Genomic DNA, 26,667 nt, shown 5'->3' with positions numbered 1-26,667 from the left:
CTTAAAATATTTTTTCCTCAGGAGAATATCTATATATTGCATAAAACACTTCTTTTTCATTAAACAGAACACTTAGAGCCCGGACACCACAGTATGGCCTATGAGGCCCTGGAGGCAGGACAGGACCCCCCTCACCACACTCCGCCCCTCATCCTCCCTCCCTCCGTCCCACATGGCTCCCCTGGAGCTCACCGCTCCTGCCAGCTGAGGCTGTGGACAGCGGGATTGTGGTGCTCTTGCAGAGAGACTCACAGGGTACCATCTTGGCCGGGAAAGCCCCGGCCTTGTGCTGCCTCCCTCCCCACAGAGGGGCGGCCATGTCCGCGGCCGCTGCTCCCCTCACAGCCGGCGGGATGGCCCCCGCTCCGCTGTGGGAGCTCCGTAGCGCTTCGGGTCAGGAGCAGCCTGCAGCTGTGCGAGTGTGGGGAGCAGGGGGGAGCAGGTTCCCCGCTTCCCGCCTGAGCTCCCAGCACGCCGGGGAGGCAAAGGGCATAACTCTATGTGGGGAGGTAAAAGCTCTGGCGAGGATGCAGCACTCGCAGGCCCTTTCCCCCAGCAGCAGTCCCTAGGGAAGCGGCCATGGGGTTCTCTGGAGGGGCCGGGGTGAGGCGGGAGCAGGCGCTGCGTGCCCCAGGCCTCATGAGGGGATGGCCGTGGAGCGAGGATCCGGGAGGAACGGGATGAGAAACGGCTGCAGAACGGCCCGTCCACATGGCAGACACAGATGGGCTACCTGCCCACCGCCTGAAATAAAAGCTCATTATCCACGAGCTATTTTTGGCAGCTGATTAATTCTTTATAGCTCTCAAGCTGCATTTGTACTCCTGTCGCTGTAAAAAATCATAGCTTGGAAAAATCCCATTTCCCCCCATTTTTGCAGTATCCTCTGTAATGAGGAAACATGGCTTTTAAAAGAAAAAACAGCAAATAAACCCAGATCTCAGTCTGCATACAGACCACACACAGGAATACCAAGCATGCACAAATGCATATTTAGGGATAAAATTGCCAACTGAACATTTTAGACTTCAAGTTTTCACTATTCATACATCTATCTCAGCCTTAAAAGCCTTCCATTCTTATCTTTCCCAAATCCAAGCAAATTACAGGAAGAAAGTTACATGAAAGCAATGTTTGTGTTGCTTCTTTGTGGCCTAAGAAAAGGGCAACTTCTCAGCTCCCATTTTCACTAAAGGAAATAATAAAATTAGAGTCTGTTCCTGGGCCCTGCTCCCTACAAGGTCTGGATTGGATTTTTGGATTATGGGTACCACCCACCGTCAAAAAATATGTAGGCTTAGTCCCATGGACTTCTGATTTAGTCCGTGGACTTCAACATCCCTCATGGCATCTCTTACTCCTTTAAGAGAAAAAAATGAACTAACCATTTTGGTCTGACAGCATTATGTCCATTGTAATAGGTGCTGATGAAACCAGGTAAGTGAAGAATAAGGCCTGTGATTTTCCCTTACCAATCTCTTAGAGAATAATCAAAGAACCTTGGAGCATCTGAGGCTTTTACTGGCTAAGAGTGGTGGTGGGTTTTTTTGGGGGGGGGTTGCTGCTGGAAAACACTGTGCTATTAAAGGACAGATTCAGCGTGCCACTATTTGAAACAAACTCGGTGTTTCCTAACTTTACCTGGTCTATATTATCTGCACCTTAAACTGTAGGTGGGTCTCCTTTGGTAAAGGCTGCTGCTTGCTCAAGAAGCTGAACAGTCTATGTATCATCCTGACATTTTGACCCTGATTCTACAGGTGCTAAAACAAACCTTTCACCTTTGCACTCACTGCATCAGACTCTCAAGGGATTCAAAGAAATCTGAGGCACCTGACTTTTCATAGCATTGTAGTCCAAGGGACAGAAGTTTAAAGACAATAGACCAGTTCTCCATAAAACTGTACAAATCTGCATATTCTCAGCTTGTTCAGGAGTTTAATAAAATTCTTTTTCACAGAAGGCTGACAGAATTTCCACTGGTGTTTGCTGGAGATGGCTAATTGACTTGAGCTACATTCTGTAGACATTTCACATACAAGTCTATCCCAGCAGTCAGTTGGAAGAATATTTTATTGCTCAGCTGTATAGCTGACTTTAAAAAATGTGTGGGTTTTGCAATTTCTAGGGCCAAGCTTTTACTTTTTCAGGAAGCAATTTTTCCTTCCATGATTAATGAGTGTGTTGAATTGTCTAAGGTAGAGAACAACAGCTTAAAATTACTGTCATGTGCTATGGGAAACCAAAGGGAGAATGTGGAACTAGATCTCCAGCAGGAAAACAGCTGGTAAAAAATTAAGCCAACTGTGTTTCCAAGTCAATCCTGGAATGCAGTATGCAAAACAACATGTGTTCAATCAGAAATCCTCAAAAGAAAGGACCATTTTGTCAAATAAATTATCTACCTTAGATGAAGGAATTATTGCCAACTGAGAAACATGTACCTCTGTAGGTCTTCTTTTCCATGGTTTCTTTATTTTCTATGATTCCAACAGGAGCTGAGATCACTCAACATCATAAAATAGGGGAGGCTTTAAGGGAGTATGACAGCAAGCACTGTCTCCAGACTTGAACTAAACAAATTTCTTTTGACACTTAATGGTTTTCTCCTAAGACAGCCCACAATCACTAATCTCTTCTGCATCATTAGTCTCACTCCTGCCTCTCACTGTGAATGAGATACACTGTGGAAAATTCTACCATATACATCAAACTTCATCCTGTCACTCCATCCTCTGATCACACCTTCGGAGACATTCACCCAACTGCCCCAAGGGCAAACAACAGCAAGACATAAACTTTACTAAAGCTCTGGAAGGCAGACATACAAATTTTATATATATATATATATATATATATATATTCACAAGAGCAATTGTTTTATCTTAAAACTTTACTAAAACAGGAATATACTGCAGGTTTTGGCAGTAGAGATAAAATATTACGGGATCCAGCCTTATTTTGTTTTTCTCATCCAAATATACACATTGTTATAACAGAGAAATAATTGCATCCAGAATTATTACTGCTGCTTGATGACCAAAATGCCTCATACACTGCTCTGCACATGAAACTACTGCAAATATCCATCTACCCTGGCCAACAACAGCTTCTTTTGGGTGGAGGAAAAGAAAAGAGGCATAAACATGGTTCACTTAAAATGCAGTGACAAAAATGGCATTTGAAGGCCTGTGTTCAAAACAGTCCCATATTGTTATTACAGATGGAAACAGTGAGGGAAGAGAAACAGAAGAAACAAAAGCCAGCTTTTGTGAGTTCCAGAGCAATCCCTTATGATCCTGGGTCTTGTATAAGATGATTTGGAAGCTTTGGAAAGGCATTCAGGGTCTCTCCCTGAATAAGGCACTGAAACACACTGTCTTCCATGAGCCTGGCCCAGTGCCATGACAGTTTCTGCGTAATTCATTGCACGTTTTGCTAAGTGTTCTCTGTATATCTATATAGATATATACACATAGACATATATGTATTTTTCCTTATGTTTTCCTGCAAAACAGAAAAATAAAATGTTACATAACGGAATACAGAATTCAGAATAAGACAAACATAGTACCTGTTGCCATGTCATGCCCCAAAACTAAACCAGAGATGCATTGATTCTGAATATATCCTAAGTCTGTAAATATAAATTATTTCTTGTTTAACAAAGTGTTCATATAGCCCAGCCAAGAGGGCTAATGTTTTGAGTTCCCAAGTACCTTCTGCCCTTTTCAAGCCCCATCATCTTTTAAGCTTATTAGCACTATTCCTAGAAATTCCTTGTGTCATTCTCAGTGACAAAATGTTGATTAGGGACAAAACTATTTTTTTCCCCACAGTTACGACTTTAGATCTCCGGAAACAAAGAGCAGTCCTGAACCTCATCATCTTTGACCATAAGATGCTTAAGAGATGCAGTAAATAAATCACTATTCTTATGAAAAAAATGCATATTCTTCAAATATCATTGTCCCTGTATCTTTTTTCCTTCAGTTGAAAAGAGATTCAAGTAGAGGTGCTATTTTTTCCATAAGAAATACACTATATATAGCATTATTTTTCCCCTCCAAGTGGTCAGTGATTTAAATACTGCTTGAGACAGAGTTTGTAATCTAATAACACATTTAACAGACACCAATGGGTCTAATCTTACTTTAATTTATCTAATTTTTAATCTATTTTTACCTCATGTCTTCTCCATCAGCAAGCTTCACAGTTTCCTGTTGAAGTAATTGCTTTAAAATGTCATGAAATACCTTTGCATTTTTTGTTATCAGAATTAGTGAACAAGGACCTGCATCTTTAACTACTGTGTCTGCTGTGGCTATAAACAGAAGCCAGTAAGAACAGTCCATTAAGAACTCTGATAAAACAGATATATATTGTTTCATTTTACTAAATATTGTATTTTCAACCCTTTTTTATTTGTGATTCCCCATCATATTTTAGTGGAAGTCTTTAAAGTCAAGGTTCAGACACTTATCTGTTATGCTTCAATCATGTGTGTATATAGGAATTATTTACACAAGAGTCTGAGAACTGGGGCCTCAACTATAGTTGTTACCTCCCACATGATGGGATTGTATGAGTTCACATTTTATCTCCATTCTTCTTCCTCTTCCTCTTCCTCTTCCTCATCTTCCATTTTCTCTTCTGAGTCATCCTTATTCTTTGAACTGTTGCTGAATTCAAGGTTCCCCTCAATATCCAGTACTTGTAAGTGCTTCAGGTTTTGGAAGATACTTTCTTTCAGTGCTCCAACTGCAATCTTATTAAACCTTAAACAAAGGAAAAAAAGGCACCCCTGTTAAAATAAACCCATTTTTATATACAACACAAAAATGAAGAGACTAAGAGGAAACCATTCTGCAACTACTCTTCACTGACCCAAGTTACTCTAAATTTACACTGACTCACAACAGCATTCTAGAAGTGCTGACTCCTCTGGATCATAATATTGGAATTCCTCCCCCACAAATTCTTTCTCTTGCTATTCTCCTTTCTCCTTCCCAGAGAAGAAAAGCATCTGCTTCACAGCCCACATTTTAAAATATAACTGATTTTTCATGAAATTCTGTGTCATTCCTTGACAGTTTAATTCTTAACCTAAGAAACTCAGAACAAAGTAACCCTTTAAACACAAAGCATTAATTTTTCAGCTGTTATTTGCATTTCCAGGAATACAAATAAACTAATCTGCATTTTAAGAACCTGTCACATATACTGCTCTGTAACTCTTGAACATGCTTAAAATTGTATTCTGTGTAATATTCCATATGTATATTATTGTTTCACAGCACTGCAGTGATTAATGGCCTCCCATTAAAAATACAACTGAGCTTGGGTGGAGTTGCCTCCTCAATATGTTAGCAAAATTGTTTTGCAAATTCCTTTTTCTTTATACAGAAATATAGAATGTGGTATGTGGTTTCTGGTTCACATCCAAGCATTCACTAAAATCTCATAAATGTGAGCAGCTGAATAGACAGACTGCTCTAATTTACACCAGACATTAAAATTTAATTTGCTTGGTATGGAATCATTCATCCATAAAGGTATGCTCCATAACTATTCAGAAATATGGAGCAGTTTAGGTGCATATAGACAAAATAAGACTATATTTAGTCTTGTGCACACACCCATTGGATCAGCTTAATAAAATATTCTGTAGGGATTCATAAATTACTTCTAATTAATATTTTCAATAATATTTCACCAGATTAAAACTGAATCTGTTGTGGGGACAGATTCACTTCTTGTGGTATAAATCTCTGCTTAAATCAGTTGTTACTGTGAGTTTACATTACATGTAAAAAAAGGTCAGTATCTGTCATCTATAAAAACAAAGTCCTCATCCAACTGACGGAGTGGGGAAAAAACTCAGCAAAGCCCCTAAACTGAGTTACATAACTGTCACAGTTGTAACTTGTCACTTGCTTCTGACAAAGCTTTCAAGGGAATGCACACAACTTCAAGCTTAGTCACACACACCTCACTGGAGGGCGATTTTGTCAAAATTCAGGGCCAACAGACACACGCAAAACTGTACTTCTACAAGGGGACTGTAAACTTTTGGCTCACAGCTGAATATTGAAATATGACATCATGTTAAACATTAATTACCCAGAATTACTGGCATGCCCAATCCATTATAATAAGCATAGAAAAGGCAAGCTCTTTAAAAAGAGTTTATTATGTATATCCATGTCTTTTCTGAGCAGATGAATAGAATTTTGTCACATATTACTATAAACCAAAGATGCTTGTTCAGAAAGTAAGGATTTAAAATACTTTCTAAAAAGGAAGCAATTATAAAGCAGATGAAAAAGGAAAAAAATCTTATGTGTTGAAGTGGAAACTTGACTTTACCTGAGGTAAATCCCCTTTATATTGGGTGTGGATTCAAAAGTATTCTCTGAAACCGTTGTGATCTTGTTGTTCTGGAGATACAGATACTCCAGAGATTCTGGCAGGCCTAATGGGATAGATGTCAGTTGGTTGCCAGCCATGTCTAGTGACTGCAAGAAAGAGACAACAAGGGGTCAAATAATCAATTTAAATATTAGAAACACTTCAGAAAGATATTTAAGTTTGAAGTTATATTTATTATAGAATAAACTAATTTAATCTACCTCTAATTTGCATCAAGGTAAGTATGGCCAAGACAATTCTACTCTCTTATACTCCTATTGAGCATTCTGATTTCACATGATATGTCATGCTGGTTTGTTTCTGGGTTCCAACATCTTTGTATCTCTGTCCACAGGCATTAGTCCATGTCTGCTTTAAGTAAATTAAAACCAGGCTGGGTTTCAGAGATGCAGAATTCCTTGGCATCTGCTACTGCAAACACTTTGCTGGCTAAGGATGGTGATAGGTACAGTTACACATAAAACCATCTGGAAATATTCTAGTATGGGGAATGTATGAAGACAGCAGGACTAAAGGTCATGATCATTTCTCAGATTAATTTAATGCAAGAGAAAGGATCAATAGAAATGTTTTGTTATCCTGTATTGTAGTACCTTTGTAACACCAACCTGACAGTATTTACCCACTACTCAAAGCCACACTACTGCAAACAATTGTCCTCATTCTAGTGTTTTTATTCCTCACATAATGCCAGTCTGGAAAACAATTATCATAGAACCATTGAATTGTTTAGGTTGGAAAAAAGCTTTAAGATCACTGACTCCAACTGTTAACCCAGTACTGCCAAGTCCATTATGTAAATGTCTCGCTTTGCAGTTGCACAGTCTCTGGTGATTTCCATGGAAACAGTGTGGACTGAAGCATTTACTAAGTATATACTTGATCAGGATCTTTATGGATGGTTATTTGCCAAATTCACTCCAGTGCAACAACTCAGAAACCAACTGCACAGCTGAGCACTTAATGATAGAAACGATTCAGCTGGAAACAACCAACAAGTAATGCTGTTCCAAAGAAAAGCAACAGTCACAAATGCCCCATTAGTCCAGCAGAACTTTAAGTGTATGCTATTATCTGAACCCTGTTTAATGGGAGTGGGGTTTGCTGTGGGGATGGCCAATGGTTGAGTCAGCGATGCCTCTGGCTTTACACCGACCACAAAGGAGTGAGAGTGGAACAGAAGTTCACATAATTGAGAATCAGGACCTTTGAGAAGGAAAGCTCGTCATTCCAACCAGCAACTCCAGCTGCCCAACAGGGCTCATGAGCCATTTTTGTTTGAAAATAAAATAACCTACATTTTATTAAGGTACTGCAGAAAATCCCAGCAGTCTGTAATTTTCAACAGCATCTTCCTTCCAGGCTGCTTTGCATGTTAAATATATTTGCACACACTCACACACGTATCAGTGAGGCACCAAACAAACGCAAAAGGTATTATTAAAGCTGGGGACCAAATCTGCAGCTCTGCAGACACTGTTGCTGCATTGCTGATTGACATTAACTGAGAAACAAGCCATTGGTTATTCCCAGACACAACAGAAAGGGAAACGTTGTATAGATTAACATCAGGATTGTCTGAAAACACGCTGGGGGCCAATGTGACATATGCTCCGTGTCCTTATCCCTGATCTGCTCTGAGATGTGCACACTTTGCCTGTGCAGTGACCCTGCACCCTCCATGGCTGCCATACGACACAGGCAATACCTTTCACTGCAGAAAAGGGGCCATTGCCTAAAAGGAAATGCAGACAAATCCTTCAGCCAGCGTAACAATTCTGAAAGGTCATTTTGCTCAGCACAAATATGATTGTTCCTGCCTGCCTTATGGTTTGTGTTTAACTTTCTCCAACAATTAAGCAAATGAGAAGACTGCTGATTGAATCCAGACCTCCGAGCTGCTCCCCAGGTGCCTTAGCCAGCTGAGCTGCTAAATCCTACAGCTTGGCTTGTCTGACTATAAGCTGATGTGGGGGCTTTGAGAATTAAGAGTGTTTTTGTTTATGCACTCCTTCCTCCTGCTGTCTCTATTCAGAGCTGATTTTAAATCTTTTGGGAGACGAGCTATTTGAAAGGCCTAATTTCAGTTTTAATGATAACATTCACTGATGTTTTTCTGAAAATATAGGACACTGTCAGGATTCAGAAACAAAGCTGGTCTGGCCAGCAGTGGAAGGTACCCACCTCTGGCACAACAGCACATCATTTCTACTCTAGAAACAGCAACTGTAGCACTTACAATGCAACCCTAAAGCACAAGGACCGAGCACATTTAGTATTGGTGCTATATGATTTGATTTAGGCAGACAGATGAGGACATCAGCATCACTAAAGCAATTAGAGAACGTGATGTTTCTACCTGAAGACTGCTGAGTTCTCTCCATGCTCTTGAATAAATTGAATTTACTTTCAGTTTATTGTTGCTCAAATACAGTTCCCTCAGTTTTGTCATCCCAGACAAAGTCCCTTTTGGGATGATGCTTATCTCATTCTCCTTCAGCTTCAGAACTTGCAAGTTCTTTGGAAAGCCAAAAGGCACGGTGTGGAGATTGTTTCCAGAAAGATCCAGGGACTTTAGTTGCCGCAGTTTACGAAAGGCCTCCCGATGGATCTGGGGACTTGTGAGTTTGTTGTAGCTCAGGTTCAGCTCTTCAAGGAAGTAAGTGGTAGCAAAGTCATTCCTGTTAATCTCTGAGATCTGGTTATGAAGGATCATAAGTGTCTTCACTCGCCGGGGCAGCCCACTGGGGATCCTTTCCAGCATGTTGTTGTACAGGTGGACAGTGTGCAGCTTCTTCAGACCATGGAAGGCTAAGGGGTGAATACCTCGGGCTTTTAATTTGTTATTGTGGAGCAGAAGGTACTCTAGGTTCTTAATTTGGGTCAAGACATCTCTGTCAATCACCTTAATTGCATTCTTCTCCAGGTGGAGGAGGACGATGTTTCGAGGTAAACCACTTGGGATTTGTGAGAGGTTATTGCTGGACAAATCCAGATATTCAAGACTAGACAATTTCCTTGGGAAAGCAGGAAAGAAAACAGTTTGATTCTGCAAGATGAAACAATAACCAATTTCCTCAAAGATTTAACAATCTTTGCTTTAGAACCTTTTTGCCAAGTACAGCTCCCACTACCAGCTGCCCTTTTCTGATTTGTGATATGGGTGATGTGGACACCAAAACAGGGAACTCCCATTTTGCCATTAGGAATTAGGACTTGTCACTGCCACCACTCTCCAGCCACACCAGCAAGGGAACATGCCACAGTCCACACATACCCAAATTGCCACTGAGCTGAGGCCTGAGATCAGTTTTGCAGTCCCAGTTAGCAACATATGAACAATTTCAGTGAACAAATATGACAAGGAAAATGGGCGCACCACCAGAACACAGCGTTTAGCTCTCAGTTTCACAGAAACAAACCTGAGCATGAGTAATTTCTGTCTCTCTGAAAATAAATACTGAAACTGAAGGGCAGGTCTGCTTTCTAGATGATAAAATGTTACTCTTATGAAAAGCAGAAATGCTACCTCAGTGTCCTAGGCTAAGGTAGTGAACTTCTCCTGACCCTCCAGTATTATGGAAGTGAGTCAGGGCTAGAGCTGCTTTGTGTAAGCTACTGAATCTGGATTCCATGGTCTCAGTTGAAGCTAAATTAAATCCTCAGACCAGCCACTTATACCAACTGGATGTGGATCAATGGTATTACATGCCAGGACTGAGGAACCCTGTATTCCCTTATATTTCAAGTCAATTTCTCAGTTCAAATTAGATTTTTAATCTACTTGACACTACATAACCCATTTCAGATGACTAGAAAGTTTTCAGGAAACGTGAGAACTAATGTGTTACAGACATTACTTACTGGTTACTACACTGCTAATCCAGCTATCCAAACATGCTGTGAATGAATAAATATAATCTTTAGGTAAAACACTTCACTGCTGCCATTTGTAACCTTTTCCCAAGATGGGGATATTTTTTTATGTCCAACAAGACGTGGAGGTGGACTCAACACAGATACAGTAAACTACTAGGGGAGGTTTCTGGGAATGGGAAATGGAAAAGGAAAGGACAGTTTGGTACATATTCATGTCTGGAGATCAGGAGAGTTTACAGAACTAAATTATGGGCAGGACCAATTGTGTGGTCTGGGTTTTCAGGTAAAACAAGGGCAGCATTCAGTGCAAACAGAGAAAAAAAAATGTTAAAATTTTGAAAGTGCTAAGTCCCAGGCTAAATCTAGGACAGCCAAAGGCTATTTTTGTTGCACCAGTTTGTAGCAAAGCTTTTGCAGCCATCTGGCTCTTGAGCAGCACCACTGCATCCCTGCCTGCTCCAGCAACCTCCTGCACTGGGGTACAGCTGGACCAGGGGAATTCACTGTGTGTCTGTGGCTGCTTTCAAGCCACCTTCACAGAAACACGAGTGACTCCAGTCATGATGAAGGTGTGGCTTTAAGGCCCAGTGAAGTGCCCCAAAAACTGGAAAGTCCCAGGTGACTTCACTTTTGACTGTTTTGGAAGAACAGAGAGTAGGTTTCAGTGTTGTTCTACATGGCTTTTCCCAGAAGGTATCTGGCGTGACTGGGTCCGTGGCAGGCAGGGAGTGGTGCTGTCTGATGTTCAGTGTTCTGTCTTTTGTATGAAACTATTCTGTAACCACTCACCCACATCTTTGCTCTTGAATGGCAGCATCTGCATCTCAGACTTAGCAGTGAAATGCATAACATCATCCAGCTTTTAATAACTTTACTTTTTACTGTGTCCTTTGTTCAGTAGATACACAACTGTCCCAGAGGGGGCAGACAGACACAGAAGTACAAAGTGCACATCTCAGTCTCACCAGAAAGTTTCGTTGTCCATTCCCTCATTAGACAAGTAGTTATTCTGCAAATACAGCTCCCGCAGACCGGCAAGTTCACTGAAGGCTCCTTTGGGAATCTTCTCCAGCTTGTTGCTCTAGAGTCACCAGGAGCACAAAGCACAGTATTTGGCATGAATCAACACAACATTTGGCTTCTGTTCAACTAGCACGGGCAATTAAACTTCAGAAGGGATAGACATAAAATATTTAGGGGACATTATAATATAATGGACAGACTGGACCAGATTCATTTATCAACTATTATAAAGTAGGAACCAACACAGACAAATTTGGCTGCCTCAATAAATAGTAAAAGAAAAAAATCACATTTAAAGTACACCTGTCAGATATTTTTGGTCTTCTTCTGCCTCTCATTTCTCATTGCTCTGTTTTTCCCAGTTAAAATATCAAGGTAAATGTTACTACTGACAAATGGTGCATGTGCACATAAAACACCCATTTCTCTGCTCATCTCCTCTGTCCTTAACACAGCTGGGGACAGCAGGGAAGGAGACAAGTTCAAGGTGTAATGCTCAAAATGTGAGACCTCTTTGGGAGATAATGATTATCTGTAAGTGTCAAAAAAATGCAGAGGACAAGTTCATACTTTGGAGAGAAATTCCAGCAATTTAAAGGACTGGACTGGTTGCGTTTACTTTTCTTCAAGCTGGAGACGCTTGTTCTCTAGAAGACTTTAACAGGAATTCTGGTGAAACCTTCAAGGGAAAAGAGAACTGGGAGGCAGCACAAAGCTGCCTCGGTCCAGGGCTGATAACAGACTCCAGTCTCTGCACGTCCAAGGAGCTGTCAACACTCAGAGCAAGCGGACCCAGGACTCCCCACTGCTGTGGCTCTCCCATTGCTAAGGCTGAGATCTCCAACTCAGACATAATGAAGCTTTTTTATCAGAATCAGATGACATGGAATTAAAATTGCTGGAGAGTAGTTAACAGCACAACTCTGCTATTGCACTATTGCTGGAGGAGCTGTAGCAGTAGAGAATGCCTGATCCAAACCGAATTGCCAGCTCAGTAGCAAGCAGTAGCCACTGATGCTGGGAAGCAGTGGTCTGTATGAAATGAGTCAGTGAGCAAAGCCAGTACAGAGTGGGTAAGCAGGGGGTAAGCCACTTGTCTTGCCACTGTCAGGACAAGTGGCATCAGTGGCAACCTTAACTGGGTGGTCATAGAGACATAGCCATGGAATGATGCACTTCTGTACTGATATGTATTAATATCATTTTATGCAGGAAGGAGACCAACAATGCAACCATACAGGGATTTGTAATACATCCCCCTGCAAACACAGAAAGGCATTCTGCCCCCTGTGAGCATTCTGGTGATTTGCAAAAACACACTGTTGCTTATGGACAAAAAAAGGAAGGAGATAGGGACAGCTACTGTTGAGAATACAGCAGGAAAGGCTTAAAGTGGGCTGGGATGTTTCCAAGTGCACTGGGATATCTTAGCTATGTGGTGTGAAACCCAAACAAACACAATCCTAAAGGATTACAAAACTTTGTTCTCATTACCTGTAAGTGTAATTTATAGAGTGCTGGAGGGAGATTCTTTGGAACATACTTCAAGAAATTGCTGGACATGATGAGTATCTCCACATTATTAGAGCCATTGAACATGTTATCAGGTAACCCAGCATCTGAAAGTTTGTTGTTATGAAGATACACAGATCTGTTGGAAGAAAGTAAAAGATGAAGTTCAACAGATAGGGTAATGTGGAGTTTTTGTTAATTGAGAGAAAGCTTAGTTTAAAACCTAATTTCAATATTTTCTTCTTTCCTTGAGATAATTAGATTTGTTTTTAAAATGTGTCCTTTAACTTAGCAAGGGATAGAGATGCAAAACCAAATGGTTGGCCCCAATACTCTCTGAAAGTTAAATCCATTCAAAACCCAAACCTGCACATGAATACAAATTTCACACGTGGTCTTAACTTCTTTACAAGAAACTGACTGTGAGCCTGGGGCTGTGCAATACTTAGAAATACAGAATGTCAGTGTGGGGGCCTCACCCAGAGGGTTAGAATTCATCTCTGTTTAACAGATATGGCCCCAATTTTAACTTCTATTTGGAATTGAGTCTGGGCTGCTTGCACTTACAAAATCAGCCTGGATGTCTCTTAAGAAAGGACCATCTCTTAACCTTCCATTCTTTCTGCTCCCATGAAGGCTGGAAATGCCCCAGGAAACAATTTCTCTCCTACTCTTAGAACTCAGAATACTGACAGAAAGGCAACAGATTTACTCAGTCTTGCAGTCTTTTCTCTTTTCTATGCTTTGGTTTTTAATGAGCCACTGATATTGAGAGACAGTTTTACTTTTCCTTTTCCCATCTTACTTTCAACTTTTATTACTCACAAAATAGTTTCTCCAAACAGATTGTCAAAAATTGATTCATCCTTACACAGGTTTCAATTCTGTACAAAGCAATATACCTATGTGAAGTTATTCCTCCTTTTCACTGGCTTAACTGCTAAATTAATCCATTTTACTTCTTTTTAACAAAAGAAATTATATGCTTTTAGTAACTTTGATTACCTCTTCCTTTCCTGTGTTTACCCCCAGATGCTGCAGGCCGATAAATTTGTAGAGAGAGGTTAAAACTGCTAAAGTGTCAAAGTGAGCTTTTTAAACTTGTTCTTAGATTCTCTATCAGTTGCAGAGAACTTGGCAACATCCTTCTGGAAGGAAGGAAAGGCTCAGTATGGAAATACAATTGTGTGATCACACACTCCAGGGAGTCCAGAGCTACACTGGAAGTATTGTTTACCCTGCATGGTCAGCTGTACTTTTAACTCACAAATATTTGCCTTTCTAAAAACTTACTCTCCAAATAATCAGTCTGAGATCATGAACTCTGCTGGGGACAAAAAAAACAACTGAAACCACTGTGTTGGGATTTTATATGAGTAACCTTGGAAATCAATTAGCTCTTATTCTGATTAAAATTAGTGTTGGTATAGAAGAGTGTTAAAATCACTTCAGAAGAGTCAATAATTTTAATATGGAATCAAAACACAGCAGCATCTCCACCTCAGATTAAGGAAGAAAACATATATAAATCTAGCTTCTTTCATCATGAGATATTGCCAGAAATCTGTGAGTGACTCAGCCCTTTCAGCTTCCAAGTTCCTGAGAGACTAAAGGCCCAGGAAGTGCAGAGCAGCTCCAGCTCTCAATGAATTCAGTAGGAATGGAGAATTCTTTGGTTCATCACAAGACTGAGCCGAAGGGGCTCAGCTGGGTCAGCTGTAATTAACTGCTTCCAAACCTGGCTGCATAAATTGCTCCCAACAGTTTGGGATGTCTTTTGCAGGATCTGGATGGTGCAGGGTGTGGACACTGCAGATTACTCAAAACCCCTTTAGAAAAGCCCACACCTCACAGGAGGTGGTCTGTGTGCCCCTGAGTTTGACATGGATGTGCTGCTGTCAATCCAGATAAGAAAATCACAGCATGAACCTAGCAGAGACCTTTGACAGCAGATCTGGTGTATGAACCCCTTCTGAAGGTGGTGAAGTGCTTGCCCTGTATAGAACTGAGTTCTACTGCACTGAGTACTGTACTGTCCACCTGATTTTACTTTTAAAAACTAATGGACTATAATAAAACCAGAGATTACTAAACATTCTCCATTTTGAGAAACTAAATTGTTCTTTTCAACTCAAATACACAAATAAAATGGGGACAATTTCATTTTATATTTTCAGAAGTGTCTGGCAGCTAGCAAAAGCCCTTGGAATGTGTTTGTTACATCTTTCATTCTGAGAATAACAAACGGTTTCTTTCCAAAAACACAAGTAGGCAATAATATAGTTTAGCCAGATAGTTTCTTATCAGCCACCAACTGCATCCAAGCAGTGGCAGAACACCAGTATTGTTTTATTTCCCAGTCCCTTACCTCAAGTTTGGTTTCTGTCCAAATGTGAGCCCATATATCTTAGTGAGATAATTGGCTGCAAAATCTGCACTGATCAAGGTATTTGGTAGGAATTTCGGAGCCACTGTTAGCTGTAAAAGAAGTATACAGGGGAGTTCCAATGAAATGCAGCAAATGTTTTAAGCAAGTATTAGAGCAGCAGCAAAACACTTGCAAATTTATCTTCCCTAAACAGGCAAAGATAAATTAAACTGAATGTAGATTGCATGAACAAAAACAAATTGTCCTCACTCACTAATCTCTCCAGGAAGGAGACAGACTTTTGCTCTAAGATATGAAAATGTTTGTTTTGCTTGGAAGGGTCCTATCTCTTTTTGGTGGAAGAAATCAAGAAATAGTTATTCAGAGAGCAAACACTTTGCTTATTATTGTTCCTAATTCCTCAGTCTGCTGTGCCAAAAAACTTCCAACTCCCCTCACAGTGACCTACTGCTTATTCTCTTACAAAAGTGTATTGTGGAGGGGAGGTGTCACTTCACACGTCTGCTCCACTGCATCCATTTATGATGATCTCTGCAAGGGGGATTCAGGCTCCCAAAGAACAAGGATACTTCTGAGCCAAATGATGGAACATTGAATGGCACTTCAAAGCAAAGTGTACAGAGATACTTTGTTCAATAAGCAAAGGATGCAGCAGGAAATACAGAAGGGCCCTGTCCTCAAAACTTTATAGCTGACAACAGGTACAGGATTGAATGTGTTGCTCTTGTTGCTATTTTTATCAGTGATTTTAAAAGCTAACCCTGTGTCTGAACAAATTGGCAGAGTGAAAAGAAATTATCAAAAAAAGCTCAGTTTTAGAGAGCATCCAGGTAATACAATAGCCAGGTTCACTGAGTGGCTGTTAATAACAAAGTCATTCACCTACAAACCAAAAATACAGTTACAATCCAGGCTGGATGGAGGACAGTTTTCTGGGAAGCATAAACCCAGAATGCATCAAGATAAAGCCCTCCAGAAACAGATTTTTAACACAATGCTGTAACAGCTGATCCTTGGGTAGAGAAGACACTGAATTGCAGTCAGCAGGTTACAGGTGCTCACTGCAGCATTAATGAGACCACTCAGGGTTTTATGTGCACTCCAAAGGTCTCTTTCCTAGGGAGATACTGAATTCTTTGAGATCAGAATGGGAAACTGTGGAAATGGAATAGATCTGCCTTTTAGCCTGAAGTTCATGGAATCTGTAATCTTCCTCACAGCTCTGTTGTGTGAAACAGAACCCAGTCCTTTCAGCCAACAAAGCACAGCAAGACTCACATGATGAGAAACCGTATTTTTCAAGCTTTTATTACCATAAAACTGCAGATGGTTATGAATAATATTGTAAAACCAAAAATATTTAAAATATGAACACTGTGTGAAAGAAGGGACACTTTACTGGAGAAATGCCTAACCCAAGCCTTAAACTATGTATTTATCTAAAGGGTGCCTACACCCCTCTCTACTGGTATGTCAAGAGTGCATTGATGAACTCCATCCACGAACTTCCAACTTACTGGACTCATAAAACAGTCTTTTTAAAAAAAAAAAATTGAATACATTATTTACTGTTTTCCATTTTTGGCTGTTCCAAAACCTCCATCCTTAACCTGTCTTAAATGTTAAAAGGCCACAAATACAAAAAATATCTTTTCCACAAATCACACTCCTATCAGCATTTCCAGATGGTTTGTGAGCACCAGAATGAGCCATTCTGCATATTCCTGCAGTTGCTCTTGGCTTTGCTGGTAATCTCTCACCTCCTGATCTGGGAGATACAATTTTAGGGAGTTGGATAAAAGCACTCATCTCCGATTAAGAAGGTCTGACAGTGCCTCAGAAAGAAATAAGTCTCTGCCATGATGTAATACTGACAATTCAGACACAGGAAACAGGACTTAATCATTTTCATACACAGTGGTACATAAAAGCTTTTCTCCAGTCAAATAGGTCATAACTTTTGTACAAAGCAAAGGGCATGGCTAAGACATGTGAAATGAGAGACATCAGAACCGCAAGAAAGAGGAAAGAGAAAGAGAAGTTTAATCCAAAAAGAGTTTTCACTTGCTCATAACTTTGCTTTGGCATTTCAGCACTTGGTCATGAGACTGAGTTTCACTGATTACCTTCTTGAAGAATTCATGCTGGATTGTTTTAAGTGATAGCAAAAATAAAGTTGACTTGAATAGCTTTGTCTCATTTATTGCCTAACAAGAAGCAATCTGCCATCTCTCCTACTGCAATTTTTCTTTCAACTTTACTTCTATACCTTCCTTTCAATATGGCAGAGTGTTTCTCCACTGTTAACTAATGAATTCAGAAGGTTAATACAAAAGTCATTATCAATTTTGAATTGCTTTGATTTTTCTTGCTTGAATGAAGCTTTGATAAAAACAGAAGTGCTGAACTGGGCTGAATCCCATACCATTTTGAGGATATGGGGAAATCTAAACCTTCTGTCACCAAAATCACCTGCTTATAGTCAATAATAATGGCAGTTCAGGATCTGGTCTATCATTTGGTGGACTAATTTCTCTTATTAACATGGTTTACTGTGCACTCTACTTGAGAAATACAAAATGTATTTTTTATGTAAAGTATGTAAAGAGTGGGGTGAAAAAAAGAAGGAAACTACAACATCCACTCTTTTCTTTAAGTACTTGTTACTCACAGTCCACAGAAGGCTTTTAGTCTCTTACATTTCTTTTGTCTGACCTACTATGCCAGTTTAATGAAAGATGATTGAGCTACATCTGATGGGATCACAATGGAAGATAAAGCAGCATTAAGATAATCCATAAAACAAGGAGCAAACTAGCAGCAAATCCCTGCTCTCCTCCAGACACCACAGTAACTTGATCCACAGTGTTTCCTGCTGCAGAGGAGATGCAGTTTGAAGCCAATCTGGTTTGTCCTGGCTTGTGATTTATAAAGAAATGTGTTATTTTTGCAGGTCCACAACTTCTCACTATAACTACTTGTGACATTCGCTGATGTTTGCAATTTCTTTTGGGATTCTTTTCTCTCTGCGGCAAAGCCAGAAAAACCAAACACTTTGTTTTGTTACACTGGGAAAATCAGAGTGCGAGGTTCTGGAATATTAGTCACAGTCTGGCTTGTTCCTCTTTATGGAGTTATTAACTGCCAAGATTGTTACATGGAAATGGTGCTTGAAAGAGAGAAAAGAACACAATGTTACTGTACTAAGGAATGGGTTCTATTCTCAATCACTCCATACAGAAATGTATGGAGTGATTCTGGATGTGTCTTGGCCTGACTGAAACCTAAATGTGGCCACATGTATTTAATCAGAACATCAAATGGTCCCAGATTTTAAGAGGATAATAAAATACATATACAGACATGCAGAGAGAGAGAGAGAGAGTGGGATAGAAGGGCAGGACTTTTATACACAAAGAAGCTCTGCCTGATGTTTTAACTTATATTTTTCTGTGGATCCTAATTTCTTCTGTAGCAAATATTTGTGGACAATCACTGGGGATAAAGGAAGTCATAACAGGAACCACCCAGATGCAAGGGTATATGAAAAGCTATTTCTTTTCCTAGCCTTGGCAAGAAAGATGTGCTTCTGTCAATACATCCACCCTGGGTCACAACAGGAAAGCACCTGGAATCTTCTTCATCAAAAGAAGAAATTCAGCTTCTACCACCACAGCTAAAAGAATAAAATAATGACTGGCACAGTTTCACTGTGTGGGGGTGTCCTCCCCATATCTAACCCAGTAACAATGGAAGTCAGGGAAAACTGGATAGCTTTTTACAGACCCTGATGGTTCAAACACAGACACTAGGATGTGTTCATAAATTTTTCAGTCAGCCTCATCTGATAAGGCAGCATTTTCATCATTACCCCACATACAGGCAGGAACCAAATCTGCATGCAGCTGATCCAAAGGCTGCTGAAGACAGTGGTAATTAATGCATGCAGGGGCTCTCTGTACCTTCCCACACTAGTGAAACTTTTCACCAGGTGCACAAATAAACAAATGTTCAAAATATACCTGCATGTGTAGCCTCTAAACTTTTTACAAACTGTTTTGACCTTAAATGAACCTGTGTTAGAATATCACTTTAGCACAGTTTTACTTATGTAGTATGTACATTTAAAAAGAATTGACATCTTGTTCATTTAATTTTAAGAACCCAATTAGAAAAGAGCTCTGAAAGGCTTCACAGCCTTTTACCTTATTGTTTGCCAGGTACAGGTAATTCAGGTTCTCCAGATGCTCAAATGCTTCCTCTGGCAACCCTTAAAAAGAGGAATAACTAATCAGTGACATCAGTACCTTACTGTCTTTCTAAGTGAAAATACCAGAGGGCAGCTTTCCCTTCCAGTATCTTCCATGTGAGATTGAAACACTTTTATAGCCACTGAAACAATCTGATTCAGACCTACTGACGTCTTTTTTTTTAATTGGAAAAGAACCTACAAACCCACAAACTAAATCAAACAATAGACACTTGTTAAAAGCCATGAAGGACTATCTAAAATCCTGATCACACAAGGCTTGTGGCCAAGCCCACTCTCAGGGGTCAGGTACAAAGCTGTGCAGATCTATTCTATGCCTGATTTTCAGTGCTTGCATCAACCACACTATCTGAGAACCTTCTCCTGTCATTTGCATAAGATTCTGCAAGTCTTTTTTTCTTGCAAGGCTATAATTGGAGGTTGCTTAATGATCAGATCAAGCTGATATATGACTATATTGCCAAAATAACCCTGGTATCTGCATGTCACAATCCTCCTCTTGCTCTGCTACCCCCAATACAGATACCCAAACAGTAACCAGCTCAAAGACCTGATCTACTTCAGGGCTTATCCTCCCCCAATAATTATTAATTTTCAGCTGAGTTACTCCACATCCAGCTAATCACACAAGCACAATTGCTGTCACAATGGAAAGCCTGCAAGTAACACTTTCACCTGGCACTTAGATAACCATGAGTCAAAGGTGAAGCTATTTCCCTTGTCAAAACATGTTGGTAACTTAGGGTTGCACTGAAGCCTGTGAAAGAAAACACAAAGGCCCAAAGGTAATAATGTCAAAGGCTGGATATATTAAGTGCAGCTTTCCCTGTGCTATGTAAGATTGCTGTGCTTTGGTGGCCATGTATAATATGCCCACATTTTCAACAAATTTTGTTCTCTATCATTTCAAAAAAGATCAAAAGAGCATTCATATGAACTGGATGATACATAAATTAATAATTACATCTTTTGTATCCCATATCCTTCTCTCTTACTGTTTACTCCAATTCCTGTTTCTTTTGCTTTCCTCACTAACCCCTTGTTAATTTTCTCTAATAAGCATAAGACTGAGCAAGCAAAACCTGCCTACCAAAATCAAAATGTTTGAGAAGGGTAGAAATGTCCTTATTTGTAGTATGTATATAAATTCATACCAAATTTGACAAGGATGAAACTGGACCAAACTGCCCTGACTGACTAGTCTGAACTAAACAAGGTCATTCAGGAGGAAATCATTCAGCATGTGGACATTTCTGGTTCTCAAGTGCATTGCATGGAAGTGCCTGTGGGACCAGAGGGAGTTTCCTGGATGAGGAGATCTCACGCCACAGTACACGAGCTGCTGCCAGGTCTCCTCCACTGGTTCAGCAGGGCTGCATTCTTCCACACTGAGTATTGTATTTCAGATGATAAAGTGTCTCCATGCTCTGTGTGATGGCCAGAGGAGTGAGGCTCATAGCAAACCACTCCAACCAACACAATCCATCACCCTGGCCTTCCTTATCAGCTGTCACTGGCCTCATTGCATAAGCTGGTGTTATGGAGGCACAGGCTCTGTCCACCCTGTGGCTCACCTTTTGAAGTCAGCCTGTTGTTTTGCAAATTGAGAGTTTCCAGTCTATAAAGACGAGCAAGCTCTTCTGGAAAGATTTCTTCTATTTGGTTATTCTAAGAAAATGGAGAGTATTAATCATCAACAAAGTAATCCAAGAAGGATCCCAGTAAACCCAGACTGTGAACTTCAATAAAATCTGGAAGTGAACCCACCATGTCAAATCCTTGTCAAGACTTCTTTCATGATGAGCCAAACTCAGATCTCAAACCCAAAACATCCAAACCCAGGAGCATTTGAAAGCCTGACTTCTGCTTATCTCCAGGAATATTCAGCTTATGCACCAGTAGCACACAGAGTGTGATTATGCCTGGCAAGGCCCACAGTCCATATGCCACAGCCAAACCTTGTAGCTGCAGCAAAGCCTTTGCTACATGGTTGGCATGGTGGATTTCCAAGCTTATGGCTTCTGTTATTCATGGGTTGTTTTAAAAGCCACAGGTCACAGGCAGGGAGTGTCAAACCAGGCTCACTTGCACTGGTTGTGACTGCCATCAGATTTTCATTAACGTGCTGACTAACATTCTGACCATTAATGAGTGGTTCTAGTTTCAGTATCCAGGGGACCAATCAAGGACCCACTGTGCTGGAAGCCAGGCCAATGCACAGAAAGTGATGCCTGCAGCTCCAAACAGCTCCTTTTCTTTTGGAAGAGGCAGGAGCCATGGCTAGCACACACCTGGGACAGATCTGCTGAGGAAGATGCCAGCTTACATTACAGTTTTTCTAACTGAAAAGGTCTAAACAAAATCTGCATTTCACCCATTGGACAGAATTGACAGATGGGAGCAAAAAACCAAAAGGAGTTGGTGTAGAGCCAGTTCAGGCACTGAAAACCCAAACTATTGCCACTGCTCCAAGGAGGCACTGCCACAGGGCTGCCATGCTCTGGCCCTTCAGGTGTCAGGGTGCTGGCAGGGAAAGGACACCTGCCCAAATGCAGGGATCAATTAACTAACAGCAGAGCACAGAGACCTGTTGACAGTCTAGGCCATCCTGAATCTTCTTCCTGAAGCTGGAATCTCACATCTTATATGTCCTTTTCATGACAAGACATGAGGTGTCTAGAGCAGGACCATTTGCTGTAGGCATGACATCAGTGTCCTGGCCACAGGCAGCCCTGCACCAGGCAGTGCCACTCGGGGTGGTGGGTGCCAGTGGCCATGGCACACCTGCTCCTTGTTGACTCCATGTGCTGCAGGGGGAGGTGGGACAGTGGGGGACATGGGCTGGCCCTGCCTCTGCACTGGCTCACCGTGTTTGAACTAACACACTGTGCTGCCCAAAAAAATTTCTGTCATTTAGCCCATCTTCTTCAAAGACACCTCAAATGGAAGGGCCCCACCAGAAATCTGGGCTGGCCAAGGACAAACAAGAAATTGCTGGTTTGGACGAAAATTCTTCTCATGGAGCTGTGAAAGAATGTGGAGCTCTTTTTCCCCTCCCTGGATGTGAGGGGAGGGGATGCCGATAACCGGGTGCATTCGTCGAGCTCAGGAGCCGGGCCTGCTGCACCTGCAGCTCCCGCCGGGAGCCGAGGAGGGGCTGAGGGAAGGCGCCGGCGTTCGGGGCGGAATGAGGGCACGGGGGCGATGGATGGCGCCCTTACCTGCAGGGAGAGGTGGTTGGTCAGCTCGGGCAGCAGCAGCGGGAACTCCTTGAGGTCGATGCCACCGCAGTCCACGACGCCCTCCTGGGTGCAGCCGCAGTCGCGGGGACAGGCGGGGCCGGACCCGGGCCGCCGCTGCGGGCCGCCCTCGGCGAAGTCGCTGTCGGCGGCGCAGCCCAGGGCCAGCAGCGCCGGGAGCCCCAGCAGCGCCAGCAGCGCCCGGCCGCCTGCGGGCATCGCCCCTGCGGGCCGGACAGCGGGGTCACCCCGCGGGGCAGCGCCGGCCCGGCCCGGCCGAGCCCCGCAAGCCCGGCCCGGCCGGGACCAGCCCCACCGCCCCCTTCCCGCTCTCCCGGGGCGCTTCGCGTCCCCTCAAGGCACTTTGGGCACTGCGCTGCCCAGCAGTGCGTCCCGGGTACAGCCGGGCATGCCAGCGCCGAATCCCCGAGTTATTTATTGCTTTTTTCATATTGAGAAACGCCAGATGATCCCGCAGATGTAGGGCAGAGGCTGTGAAATGTTAGTTCAATGTGGTTGTCTGTAGTACCGCTCCTCACAGTTTTGCATAGCAAGAAACTCTTCTCGTTAGTTAAACATAGAGGCTTGGTCAAGAGTGACTCTCAGAGGGGCTTGCTACGCGTGCATCGAACAATAACAAAACCTTGCAGCTACTGAAAACAGAACGGGCTTCCTACGGATTTTGGACAGTGCTGATCTGAACCTAAGACACTTGGCTAATGTTCAGCTTTTATCTTTCTGGCAGCAGGTTAAAATAATCCAAACAGAAGTTGAATATCTACCGGAGCAGCCAGCTGGCCCTAACCCAGCGCTCTCGGTCCCACTTGCTGCCCTTCTCAGATTTCATACATAAAGGTTTGCAGTCAGGGCTGGTTATGGCTTGTCATTTATCCTCTCAGCTATTCTTCACAGAAGGATTTGACAGCGATGAGAAAGACTTAGGCTAATCTTTTAAGGTGAAAAAGCACGATGGATTCATGACCTTATGAAATAAATACTCTCTTCACCTCTGCTAGCCCAGAGGTGCAGCAGAGATTGAGAGCAGAGAGTGAAAGATTCCTTCTTTGCCTCAGAAACAAGAACCCCACAGAGCCATACTGGCAGCTGTCAGAACTGCGTGTCTCCATATACACCCATTCACAAGTCTTTGCAGCTTTGCAGCAGAAGCTCTCACTGAGAGTTTGGGTGCTTTGGAAGCACTGGAGACATCCTGCTCTCAGTCACAGTCATGAAAACCTCGTGTAATTTTTTTCAACAGTAACTTGCACTTGAAGAAATGGGAACAAGTGGGACTACAGGGCAGAGCATCCCAAAACATGGATGCTGGTTTTGCTTCAGTCCTGTCTTTACTACAAACATGCTGGGTGGACGATTTTAAGCATTTATCATTGTGTGCTTGATCCCTCTTTCCCTTATTCGACTATTTTACAGCTTCCATATCAGAAGTACCACCTGTAATAGCTGAATATAATGAAATTCATCTCTTTTATAGAACTTCCCTTGCATGGCAGATATTAACATTGAGACCAAAATTGGCCATATGAGTACCAACAGTGGATTAGTAAAACCCTTAGTATTTGGTGACCTAATCTCAGAAAATATTTCAGAAATCTTAGTGAAAATAATCTCAGAAAGCATTTCAGATCTCTAAGAAAGTATTTTTCCCATATAACTGCTCACCCTTATAGATAACTTGCCAAAGAAACTATAGACAGAAAACCTTGCATATACAGGTTTCAATCAGCTCTGCTGCAACAGCATCAACACTGTTCCCATAGCACAGTTACATCGTGGTTAGTCTTGGGCTCTCTAGATTTGCAACATGCTGGCTTTTCCCCATCTGTTGCTGAAAAGATGTTATAAAATTAATGTGAAATATTCTATCTATTGCACACTAAGATTTTGAGGCAATCTCACCCCCTTATCTATGTGCAAGTGTCTGCTACAATGCCTTTGGAGGGAATGCTGCTCTAGCACAGTGAGGCACTTTGGATAGAGGAACATCTGTGTACATCTGGAGCACAGGCAGTCAAACCAGGCATAATGGTGATTTTCTTTTACTTCAAAGAAAGGCTGAACTAACTCACTCCACTTCTATTCATTCCCATGGGCCTGATTCAAAGAATCCTTAAGAAGCTTAAGAAAGCTTCTAAATAAGTAGCTCAAAACCCACTAGAAAGAGTCAGTCCTCTTCCTTTGCTGTAGGTGGGCTTTGGAGCAGGTCCTGCCACCCAAAGACTGAAGTGACACTGAAACCAGCTCAGAGGTTTCTGTGGCTGCATCTTTCTGAGTCCAGACACAAATGATACCTGCACTTTGGTGCCTCACAGCATGGGAGTGCTACAAAAGGCACAGTCTCAAGAGGTAAACTGAAGTTTCAGGAGTTACTGTATGCTTCTCAGTGATTACAGTGCCTCCAATAAACAACAGAATCCCTTTCAAAATATCTCATCTCTGTTACCTCTTATTCTCTACACACATTCACACAAGACACACACACAGATGGAAAAACATTCACTGAAGGAGAGGATTCTCCTTCAAAATCATCAGGTTAACTGAAATTGTTACACTGAGTATCCTTGCTAAAAGCTGCAGCTGACATGCAGGCTGCTGCTGCAGGTTGTCTGACAAGCTAGCTTTAAAAAAAAAAATAGAAAAACTCACCTTTGCTGTCAGAAATCAGATGAATGGAGAAGAACATTTCTCTTGCTCCCACAGGCTCTCTCAGCTCATGCCATGTCAGTAACATGCACTGAGCTGAGAGCGAGTCTCCCCTTTCCAAGCCAGATCCTTTCCAGATGTGAGCAGCAGAATTGGAGAGAGTAACAGGCAACCCTCTACCAGTGAGAGCTTCCTGCACTTCCCAACGAAATCAGAGAGGAATTTTCCAAAGTCACCATATGGGAAAATGTGAGTAGGAAAGAGGAAGCAGCTATGGCCTGAATATAAAGACTTGGGAAATAAACAATCACCCATTACTTTTGTCAACACAGTTTGCAAGATCCGTGAGCAAAGCCAAAAGCCAGCATGCAGGAATTGGCAGAAGAGAAGCAGAGACAGTGTGTGTGCTTCTGCATTTCATTGCAGGACACTGGAGCTGCACTGTTACTACATCTTTGAGTTTAGCTGCATTCCACCCAAATCTGAATTCCAGGTGGGAATGTCCTCACATTCTCTGGGGGTCTGGTTCAAATTAGCTAGAAACAGATAGATCAGCAGTTTTTCCTGTATTTTATCTCCTTCCCCTTTAACTCTCCCTCGTTTTCAACACATCAACTGATCTTTGGGGACAAGGATCAATAGGTTGAAACTACAAATGTCTTACAGGCAGTCCCCAAATTTGCTGTGACACCCCATCCACTCAATCTCTTCTTTATCTTCTATGCCCTGCTTTGCAGCACTAACATCAGAACTCTCCACCACATACACACACACACACAGACATTCAGCCCAGAAGCCTCAAGTTTCTTATTTCCCCATCCTTAGTGAAAGAACAGGAACATACAGTTGATAACAGAATGCTCCAAGTGCAGCAATAGTCCCAAGAAAGCAACACAGCTTTTTGTCCCTGACAGCAGTTACTATATTAAACATAAAGCCACCTGTTTTATGAGTGCCCCACAGTGCTCCATACAGTACCTCCACAAAACCTGCAGAAGATCTGTCCTCACCAACAACACGACCTTCTTGCTGAATTCCAAAGGGACACTGATTCTTTCCACACCAGATGAACTAAAGTCTAAAGCAATTAAGTTATTTCCTCCCTCTCTTCATCCAGGCTTATATCAACTGGAACTGATCCCCCTGTGTGCCACGTGGAAGTTTCAAAAGTTCGAGTGGGAAGTGTGTTTTTACTGAAACCAAAATACAAACAAACCAAAACTGGCTGCTTTTTCCTAGTGACTCAGAGATCCAGGACACAT

The 26,667-nt window shown here is 41.8% G+C and overlaps 1 protein-coding gene across 4 annotated transcripts; it reads right to left on the bottom strand.

The window, feature by feature from the left end:
* Window positions 1–988: 988 nt before the first annotated feature.
* On the bottom strand, window positions 989–26,667 carry PODN (podocan). 4 transcript variants are annotated; one of them, XM_015636444.3, is made up of 12 exons: window positions 26,384–26,667; window positions 25,409–25,696; window positions 22,727–22,968; window positions 21,080–21,173; window positions 19,441–19,505; window positions 15,215–15,324; window positions 12,829–12,985; window positions 11,277–11,392; window positions 8,792–9,449; window positions 6,370–6,518; window positions 4,565–4,778; window positions 989–3,507 (listed from the first exon to the last, which is right to left on the bottom strand). In XM_015636444.3, exons 2-11 carry the CDS (start codon window positions 25,491–25,493, stop codon window positions 4,598–4,600), a joined length of 1,857 nt encoding a protein of 618 aa, XP_015491930.1. In that variant the 5' UTR covers window positions 25,494–25,696; window positions 26,384–26,667; the 3' UTR covers window positions 989–3,507; window positions 4,565–4,597. The 4 variants fall into 4 exon arrangements, with proteins under 4 accessions (XP_015491930.1, XP_015491932.1, XP_015491931.1 ...); XM_015636446.3 differs by having other exon boundaries at window positions 25,409–25,603; XM_015636445.3 differs by having other exon boundaries at window positions 25,409–25,598.

This window comes from Parus major, chromosome 8 (genome assembly GCF_001522545.3).
Source record: "Parus major isolate Abel chromosome 8, Parus_major1.1, whole genome shotgun sequence".
In the NCBI taxonomy this organism is placed as follows: Eukaryota; Metazoa; Chordata; class Aves; order Passeriformes; family Paridae; genus Parus; species Parus major.
This window is presented reverse-complemented; position numbering and strand designations above follow the sequence as displayed.

What these genes read in the sequence shown, in the direction of transcription:
- PODN (XM_015636444.3), bottom strand. Translation starts at nt 25,493, where the DNA reads ATGTTACTGACATGGCATGAGCTGAGAGAGCCTGTGGGAGCAAGAGAA. An exon ending in TCTGATTTCTGACAGCAAAG is followed by an intron (nt 22,969 to 25,408) that starts GTGAGTTTTTCT and finishes TCCGGCCCGCAG; the next exon opens with GGGCGATGCCCGCAGGCGGC. An exon ending in GGACAGAAACCAAACTTGAG is followed by an intron (nt 12,986 to 15,214) that starts GTAAGGGACTGG and finishes TTCTTCCAACAG; the next exon opens with ATCTGTGTATCTTCATAACA.